The 9,720-nt window shown below is 33.2% G+C and overlaps 2 protein-coding genes across 2 annotated transcripts; one reads left to right on the top strand and one right to left on the bottom strand.

Annotated features, from left to right (window-relative positions):
- The first annotated feature begins 4,097 nt into the window (after positions 1-4,097).
- LOC115712641 (large ribosomal subunit protein uL6) lies at positions 4,098-6,356 on the top strand. The gene is made up of 3 exons (XM_030640946.2): positions 4,098-4,816; positions 5,679-5,801; positions 5,991-6,356. The coding sequence occupies exons 1-3, from the start codon at positions 4,442-4,444 to the stop codon at positions 6,075-6,077; spliced, it is 585 nt and encodes a 194-aa protein (XP_030496806.2). The 5' UTR covers positions 4,098-4,441; the 3' UTR covers positions 6,078-6,356.
- Positions 6,357-6,447: 91 nt separating this feature from the next.
- On the bottom strand, positions 6,448-9,060 carry LOC115712640 (laccase-17). The gene is made up of 6 exons (XM_030640944.2): positions 8,834-9,060; positions 8,578-8,729; positions 8,217-8,461; positions 8,001-8,129; positions 6,939-7,907; positions 6,448-6,814 (listed from the first exon to the last, which is right to left on the bottom strand). The coding sequence occupies exons 1-6, from the start codon at positions 8,939-8,941 to the stop codon at positions 6,684-6,686; spliced, it is 1,734 nt and encodes a 577-aa protein (XP_030496804.2). The 5' UTR covers positions 8,942-9,060; the 3' UTR covers positions 6,448-6,683.
- Between the last annotated feature and the right edge of the window lie 660 nt (positions 9,061-9,720).

Raw genomic sequence — 9,720 nt, 5'->3', positions numbered from 1 at the left:
TATAAACTTACCGTTGTATCTTTTCAAGTCAATATCAGTAGTTGATCTTAGACTAAAAGAATCTAAATCCTGATATGCTTAGGCTCAACTCAGGAATGCTATTCATGTTCTTTGATTTATTAGTTAAGCCTACTTTTAGGTCAGGGTGATACGTATATTTTGAGAACATGATAGTATGATTGAGTGGGAGCGCTGAACATAAATATGGAATCTATAGCTTCTACTGGTGTATAGAAGTCAAGTGATGATTCCCTTCGAGCTTAGCTAAATAGAAGTATATGGATGAGCTCTTGTTTCAGTGACTAATTCTTAGATCACTAAAAACATCATTTACAGGTAGCTAAGTGTTTTAAGGGGCCAAATACATTGAGGGGTGAAAACGGTAAATTTATCCCATCTCGATGTAAATCATCTATATAGAGGATCTTTGATCACATTAAGATTATAACAATGGTTAAATGAGATAGCATATCTATATCGTGAAACATATAGAATGCTCTATATAAGTCTGAGAGTGCAATTCTAAGTTCTAAGAGTGGATTCAATGAGAAATTAATAAGTATGGATTTACTTAGTAAATTCGGTTCGCTTATTGGAAGCTCATCATATAGATCCATGGTCCCCATTCTAGTTGAGACCATACTTCTTGTAAGACTCAATAATTTATTTATTATTAATCAATTAAAATTCTAAAGTTAGACTATGTCTAATTTGTGAATTTTCACTAAGCAGGGGTGAAATTGTAAAGAAAAGAGATTCTAGGTTTATTTATTAATTAAGAGACTCTATACGTCTAATTAATAATTATATTAAATGACAATATTAAATAATTAGTTATTTAATAATTATATACGTCTATTTTAGTTATTAAATAATTAGTTTTGGCATTTAAATGATTAGAATTAGAAAATTTGCGTTTTTGAGAAAATAGAAATAAAAATTGTGAAAACTGCAAAATCCAAGTGAGGCCCATTAACACCTATGGCCGGCCACTTGGTTAGCTTTTTCCAATTAATATTTTTATTATTTTAATGCCAAATAATTACTAACCTAAACCTAGCAGTTGCCTATAAATAGAAAGTGATGGCTCAGTCAAAATAACAAGTTTTTAACAAATTTTCTTAAGATTGCCTTTTTTCAGAAAAACTGAGCCTTCCACTTTCTATCTCTATAGCCGAACCTACCTCTCTCTCTTTTCTTCTTCACTATTTCGAACCCCTCTAGTGATAGAGTAGTGCCAACACACAGCAAGTGGTACCTCAATCATAGATTGGAAGACTGTGAATGATCACATTCAAAGAGAAGGACATTCGGGCTCAGATCTTGATAATACTCTGCGACAGAAAGGATATAAGGGTTAGAGATCTGAGTGGAAGGAGACATTATTCCGCTGCTACCAATGTAAGGTTTTCTTAACTTTATATGTGTTTAATTATCGTTTTAGAAAGTTCATATTTAGGGTGTTAAACAACATACTTGTGAGTAGATCTAAGATCCTGGTAAAATAAATTCCAACATTGGAACCAAAAGTATGATATGGTGGATGGTATTTTTATCTCATTTATGAGTTGTCTTGTGCAATGGAAGTCAACCTAAAATAGAGGTTCAAAGGCTTCTTTTCCAATTTTTAAAGCTGGTGATGGAGCAAAATTTTAGGCTAAGCCGCAAGAGAATATAATCAAGGTAACTATTGATGCCGCTATTTTCTGTGATCGAGCAACATTTGACTATGGCATAGTCGCAAAAGACTCTCAAGGGAAATTAGTGATGGCTAAGTCGGGTAGTTTTGTTGGTAAAGGGACTCCAGATTTAGGTGAAGCAATTGGTATAAAGGAAGCGCTGAGCTGGATTAAAACTCAACCATGGCAGAAAGTGGAGTTGGAGTCAGATTGCTTTGTAGCAGTCCAAGCTATTCAAAATTTATTACCTATGCTTTCTTCTTTTGGGGGGATTTATAGAAGATTGTCAAAAACTTCTTGCATCTTAAAACAATATTTTCTTATTTTTTTATTAAACGATCTACTAACATGGTTGCTCATAGTCTTGCTAGAGTATCTTGTTATTTTCCAGATCAAATGTTCAAAATGGACGATGTTCCTATAGAGGTACAGCCAGGGCCAGTCCTGAAATTTAGTGGGTCATAGGGAAAAAAATATTTTTGGACCTTAATTTAGAAAAAAAAATGTAGTATTTTTCAAAATTGATAAAAAAATGTATAATTTTTAAAGGAGATAATTTTTTTGGGGCCCTTGAGCTAGGTGGGCCCTAGGCATAGGCCTATCCCACCTATGCTCAGGGCCGGCCCTGTGTACAGTCTTGTCTTTCAGCTAATTTGACAAATTAATAAAAATACTATATTTGCTTTTGAAAAAAACTTATTTTGATTCAATTGTTTATCCAAATTATATGTGTATCTCTTTTGAATCCTTTGACTCTGATAGGCTTAGGACTGAATATTTTGGCCTTGTTTGACCCGGACCCGACCCCAATAACCTATTTGTTTTGGAAAACCCATTCTCTACGAGTAGGTCAGATCTAACCTGGCCAACTCTTCAAGCGGATTCGTGTCTGATTTTTGCTAACCCACAGGTTTGGATTGGACCTGTACCCGCCCACAAATCTGGCTAATTTTTTTTAAAAATTTAATATATAACATAAAATAAATAATGTATTTCTTATTTAAGATTTTAATAAAAATTCTATGTATATGTGTAAGAATGAAAATTAAAATATAAATATGATCATTTTATATTAATTTTTGTTATATATTTTATCTATTAGATTGAAGATGAAAAATTTAAGATTATTTATGTAATATGTGTATATCCATTATTTTATAGAAAGCTTATGCCTTATATTATATCGACATTAAATTTATAAATACTTTTTTCAGTTAGACATTTTTAAGGATATCAATATATAATATGTATGGACTATGGTGGATAATAATTAGTGCGAAATGTATAAATGAACTATGAAGTGTGGAGTATGGACTTTGAATTTTTAGTCACTATTTATTTTGTATGGGTGAGCATAAAATCCGGAAAAATGAAAAAACCGTTCAAACCGATCTACCGAACACTATTGGAACCGAAACCGAAAAAACCGCTAACAGTTTAAACCGCCATTGAACGGTCGGTTTTTTTTTTTTTTGGAATGATTACATAAGACACCATTTTTTGTAAAATATTTACATTTTTACGTTTAAAGAATGTTTTTTTTACATTTTTACGGTTTTCTAAAAAATAACACGAAAACAACATAAAATCAACAAGAAAACAACATAAAAGTAACATCAAAATAACATCAAAATAACAAAAAAAAAAAATAACATAGAGATAACAAAAAATTAACAACAAATGAACAAAATTTCAACATAAAAAGACCGTATTTTATGTAAATAAAATCAAAAAAATTGTAAAAATATTTAAAATTCCGTAAAACCGTATTTTTGTTGTTTTTGTGCATTTGTGAAATTAACCTTTTTTTTTTTGGTAATAAACCGACCGAAAAAACTGAAACCAACCATTATACATATATATATATATTAATTTATTAAGTTTTTTTTTTTATTTATTATAGTTACTAATAATATATAAAAATAATATATTATTTTTTTTATTAATATTAAAGTTAAAAAATAAGATAATTAGTTTTTGAACATTTATATGTTTGTGGTTGTAAAATATAAAATAATGTATTTATAAAATAAATTGGATTTTTTTTTTTTAAAAAAAAGTTCGGTTTGGGCAGTTTAAACCGACCAAACCGAGGTTCAAAACGGTCGGTTTTAAGATATATTCTGAATTGGTCGGTCGGTTTTCGGATTGCACCAATCCAAACCGAAAGCCGAATTTTGGATTTTTATATGAAAAAAAACCACCAAACCGACCAATGTTCAATCCTATTATTTTGATACTTTTAGCTTTTATTATCGTGTTCATTCATGTTCGTCAATCATAATTTCATGAACAATGAACATAAATTTGACGAATGACTTGTTTGGTTTTAAATTATTAGATTTACGTTTTTATTTTTAATTTCAAATGTTTTTTTTCAATAAAGAATTTGGGTGATAAAAAAATATTGACTGAGTTGATCAGGTGAGCAACCCGATCAACTTGAATTCGAGAGTCCAAAATCTACGAACCTGAAACCATTTCACGGGCTGAATCTGGGTATAATTTTTTGAACTCGAAATCCAGTTAACTCGTCCAATATTCAGTCCTAGTTAGGGACTTGTTGGAAAGAATGTTATTTTGTGTAAAAGGGTTCCATAATAATTTTGACATAAATTAGGGGCGAAAGTATAATACAAAGAATTCCGGGGTTTATAAACAAGGGTTTCATCGATTAGCCGTAGAAAGAAGCAGAAGGAGCCGCCTCTTTCTCTGTTCCAACGTCCAAGTAGAGAGAAGAGTGTGTAAAAGAAAGGGCTAAAATGAAGACTATTCTCTCATCGGAGACGATGGACATACCCGACGGAGTCCAGATCAGGGTTCACGCCAAGGTCATCGAGGTTGAAGGTCCTCGGGGAAAGCTTGTCCGCAATTTCAAGCATCTAAACCTCGATTTTGAGCTCATCACTGATCAGGCCACCGGAACTCGTAAGCTCAAGATAGAATCCTGGTTCGGCACCAGGAAGACCAGTGCCGCTATTCGTACGGCTCTCAGCCACGTCGATAATCTCATTACCGGCGTCACTAAGGGATACCGTTATAAGATGCGATTCGTCTACGCCCATTTTCCCATCAATGCCTCTATCTCCAATACCGGCACGTCTATTGAGATTCGAAACTTCTTGGGCGAGAAGAAGGTACTCGTACAGTTCATTTTCATGTACATTTGTATATTTGATATTTTTAATGTCTGTTATTGTTTGTGAGTCTTTGATTTTGGTTACCAGCTTAGTTTTGAAGATGTGATATGTATATAGTACAGTTACATTTTGACTTGATTCCATTTGAAATGGGTTGTTTTCATTGTTCTCTTTTGCTTCTTATCAAACGGCTTGCCTTAATTCTTTTGCCTGCTGAATGTCTGTGTTTTAAGTATTACAATTAGTTACTAGTTTCATATAAATTGTACTTTGAGTTCCCAATTGTAGTATCATCACTTCGTTAGCGTCGAAGTGATTGTTTTCTTGATGAGAAAACCCTTTGGAGGTTGATTTTGTTGAGTAATGAAGTTAAGAGGTTCTATTTGCATATGGCATCTTAAAAGCCTAAGCCTGTTTAAAATCATGAAACATGATGGTCATTCTGTGAAAGGAGTTGGTTAACATTACAAGTTCAAAGATAACATCATCTTATTGTGTATAGAAGTAGAATGCTATCAATGTATATTAACCACGGCTGTCTCATTCAGCATGGTGAAATTTTGGGGTCTTGTTATGATAGAGAAGTTGATATGCTACATTTGTATTTTTGTTAACTGAGATTTGGTGGAAGATTGCATCAGTGAGTGCTATGCATCTGAATCATTGTGTTCCATAGAAGAAATATAAGGACACTTGTTGACAATGGAATGTTTTTTTATTCTTACTATATTAACTTCTTTTTATCCTGGAACAGCTTTGGAAGTCTTTTGCATTCTAATTGCGATGTGATTATCTAAATTTATGGACTATATGTCTTAACTTATAATGATTATGTGCTTTTTGTTTTTGCTGCAATCAGGTGAGAAAGGTGGACATGCTTGATGGAGTTTCTATTCTCAGGTCTGAAAAAGTTAAAGATGAACTTGTTTTGGACGGCAACGATATTGAGCTTGTGTCTCGGTCTGCTGCCCTGATAAACCAGGTCTGTGCTTTTTCCTCAACATATATAATTTTTTTATCTATGTAGTATAGCTGTCTAACAAGAGTTTTATGCTTATTGATTTTCATAATTGCCTATGTATTGGACAGACTTGAATAAGTGAAATTTTGTTAACCTTAAATTGCATGCATATTCTAAGATTTCGAGATGTTTTTTTTTTTGTTGGTACAGAAATGCCACGTCAAGAACAAAGATATTCGTAAGTTTCTCGATGGTATCTATGTTAGCGAGAAGGGATGTATCAAAGTGGAGGAATGAAGAGTAATAAAAGGTGTGATAGACACATTTTTTATAGTGTTTTGTTTTTATTGTTGAGTTTATGTAGACAGCCTCTACAAAGCCTGTTTTGGAAAATGGAACAACAGTTTTGCATTCACAAAATCAATTACAAAGACCTCGTAGGTGAAAATATGCTCGTTTCTCTTTGCATTTATTTTACAACTTTTACTTGATTTTTTTCTTCTTCATATGTATCTTATATTGAATTTAGTATTGCTATACCCTTTTATGAGAATGGTAACTAAAATGTTGTTACAATCCTTGCTTTGGTGTCTTCATTTTCAACCCCAATTAGGAATTTATGTTTGAGAAAGTTACCACGAAATGCAAGTATAATGTACAAGCGAAATAAGTTGAAATGTTTCGGTTGTTTTATTGCAAAATCAAAAAGTAATAGTCAAACTTTCTTCTCACTATTTTTCTTCACGCCGACTTATATCAACAATACATTTATTGAACTCTTTCAACACCCAATTCCTCTAAAAAAAATATAATGCAAACTGCAAAGTATAAGTTAAAATAACACAAAATTGCTTGTGTTTGTGGTTTTCTTCAAAAGAACAATATTTAAGCATAGGAAGTATTTCAACATTTAGGAAGATCGGCTGGTGGGGGAAGCAACTTTTGATTGGGCAATTTCCCATCTAGGACCTTCCAAGCCATCTTCAAGCCCCAACTTGTGTGAATCTCTAGATGACAATGCATGAACCATATACCTGTTGAAAAATCTCAACCATCAAAAATCTATAGAAGAAAAATTAATAATGTAGTTGAATCACGATTTACTTATTACTAGTTCTATTTAATTCTACAAAAATTCTATTTTGACCAATAACTCACCTGGGTTATCTGCCAGGAATCGAATAGCAACCCACCCGCCGGAAGGCACACCCACGGTGTTCCTTTCAACAGGGTCTACCAAATTGTAGTTTGCAGGATCTTTATTGGGATTAAAATTGCCGAACCCTTGCCCAACGACGAAGAAATTAAATCCATGTAGATGCACAGGGTGACTTTCAGCACCAAGAATGCTAGTGTCTTGCATGACAAGTTCCACGCTTGTGTTGAATGGAAGAACCACAACCTTTGTTCCATTGCTGACCATTGTATTGTTTGGTGGAGTACCTGTATAGTTGAATGGAACTATAGGTTTAGTTGGAAAGTCAGTAGTGTAAACTCTATTTGATTGGCCAGTGAAATGGGCTTGAAGGAGGGCAGTATTAGGAAGGGCAAAAGAAATGTTATTTATTGAGGCTGCAAACATTGTCCCGTTCGTAGGTCCTTGGCAAGTATTGTTATGTTGGCATGGGTTGGTTCCTAGTCCTATTGTGAAGAAGAAATGTTTGTCGACCTTTTGAGGTACATTCGCCGGGAATCGAGTGTTGGCTAAGCTTCGAAGTTTGTTTGCAAACTTAGTTGCAAATGAAGTATCATTAAGAGCAGGTAAGATTGGTTTCAACAGTTGAAGTTTCTTGACTGAGAGGTGAGTTTTGGAATTGCTAGATTCATATTCTAAGATTCCTGCAACAGAAGAGTTGTCAAAGGTGCCAAGACCTGTCACATATGGTCTAGCAGACATTAAAAATGTGGCATTTGGGAATTGGGGTTTGGTCTTTAAAAGAAGGTTAGTGGTTTGTCCAGGGGCTATGAGAATGGTGTTTGTGTTAAATGGTTTAACATATACAGCATCTGCTTCAACTACTTTGACAGTGTGATTTGCTATGCTGAAAAAGAGTTCATCATTTAGAGCTGCGTTGATTAACCGAAGAAGATAAGTCTTTCCTGGTTTCACTTTCAACTTGAATGTGTCTGCAAAATTTGTCCATTTTTAATCAATATTAGATCAACCACTTTTAAAGTTAATAACACCATATGATTTGTTTGATCATTATATTTTTGTACCTTCGGCTGAGCAATTATATAATGGGCCTGGGAGCCCATTAATGGTATAAGCATCAGATACATTTGGGCCACCACCTGTTTGCAAGGCCTGGTTAATAACTGCTTCAGGATCAGCATTCCACCACTCCCCTGCATATATTATTCAATGTATGAAGTTAGATCATTGAAAGGTATAAACAAATTATAAAAATGAGATTAAAAAATATATATTGTTACCGAAGATGATGGGAACTTCTTTATAAGGCTTAGTAAATGGATAAGGAATGCCATGCTTGGGAAGAATGACTAATGGACCATAAACAGTGGCTCTCAACCATGATATGTGAGCATGCCAAAAAAGCGTGCCTCTCTGACCTACAACAGTGAAGTTATACACATAGCTCTGTCCTGTTTGAATGGGGCATTGGGTCACATATGCAGGCCCATCAGCCCAACCTGATCGGATTTGTCTAATTCCATGCCTGTCCCAAACAAAATCACAAAATATTATTTATATCCCATTATATTACTTTTTATGTATATGTATAAATATACACACACACAGATAAAAACCACATAATTGTTATTCTCATTTTACCAGTGAATGGAAATGTTGTTTTGAATATGGTTCACCACATTAATGAGAAGGCGATCACCCTCCCTAGCCACAATGCGAGGCCCTGGAAATTGGTCATTGACTGTCACAATGCTCTTTGTGTGGCAAAGTCTTGTCACATTTTTCAGCTTGATCTACAAATAATACATAAAAATAAAAAGTAAAAAAAAAATGAAAATAGAAGCAACTAAGAAAAACATTAATTTAAATTAATTATACTCTAAATAAACTTAATTACGTGAAACTTATAATGCCTGGTTGTGGCTGCATATGCATGCATGGGAAGAACAGCCACGGTTATGAAAGACAAGAGAAATATTCTGATGAGTAATGCCACACAACCCATATTTTCTTCTTTACTAAGCAAGGAGAAAAAGGAAAAAAAAAACAATAGAAGAAATGAAAAAAATCCCAAGATACTACTGATCCTTCTTAGCTAGATATAGCTTTGTTTGATTGTGTCCAAAAGCTTTGGGGTAGTGTATATTATATATTTAGTAGTAGTGGTGATGATAATGATATCATCAAACAAAACTAGGCTTATTTCGTTAATTAATTAGGTGAAATATAGTATTTGTAGTTCATTGAAATAGACAGAATGGTTATTTGAATTAAATTAATAGATATATGTAGGAGTTAGAACAACTTTTTTAGAGTGGTGTCAAAGATAATCAACCGATTAAACAATTCTTTATTTCCAAGTCAAACCACTAGCTATACTTTCCCTAATGAAGAAGCCTCACCGGTCATCAGTTCTTTAGGTATGTGATTTTGACCTATTTCGAACATTGCTGCTAAATTTAGACATGTAAACATCCACCTTTTTGCTATAGCATACACCAAGAATTAAAAATGGTAGATATTTATGTTAAAATTACTACACAATGAGTATACTATTACCAATAATAATAAACACAATTAATACTCATAATCATCCAAGATTAATCATTTTATTTAGGGCATTGAATAATAATAAACATACCTTAATATTGTACATTCTTTAATTGTGAGTCTCCTTGATTCACCACAACATCTTCTAAGCATTAAGAGAGCTTATGGAAAGCATCCCCTTGTAAAACTTTTACCACCATATCACCCATATATATATATATATTCCTATTCCAC

The sequence above is a fragment of the Cannabis sativa genome, chromosome 4 (assembly GCF_029168945.1).
Source record: "Cannabis sativa cultivar Pink pepper isolate KNU-18-1 chromosome 4, ASM2916894v1, whole genome shotgun sequence".
NCBI classification, from domain to species: Eukaryota; Viridiplantae; Streptophyta; class Magnoliopsida; order Rosales; family Cannabaceae; genus Cannabis; species Cannabis sativa.
The sequence above is the reverse complement of the archived record's forward strand: the minus strand, read 5'-3'. Positions and strand labels throughout refer to the sequence as shown.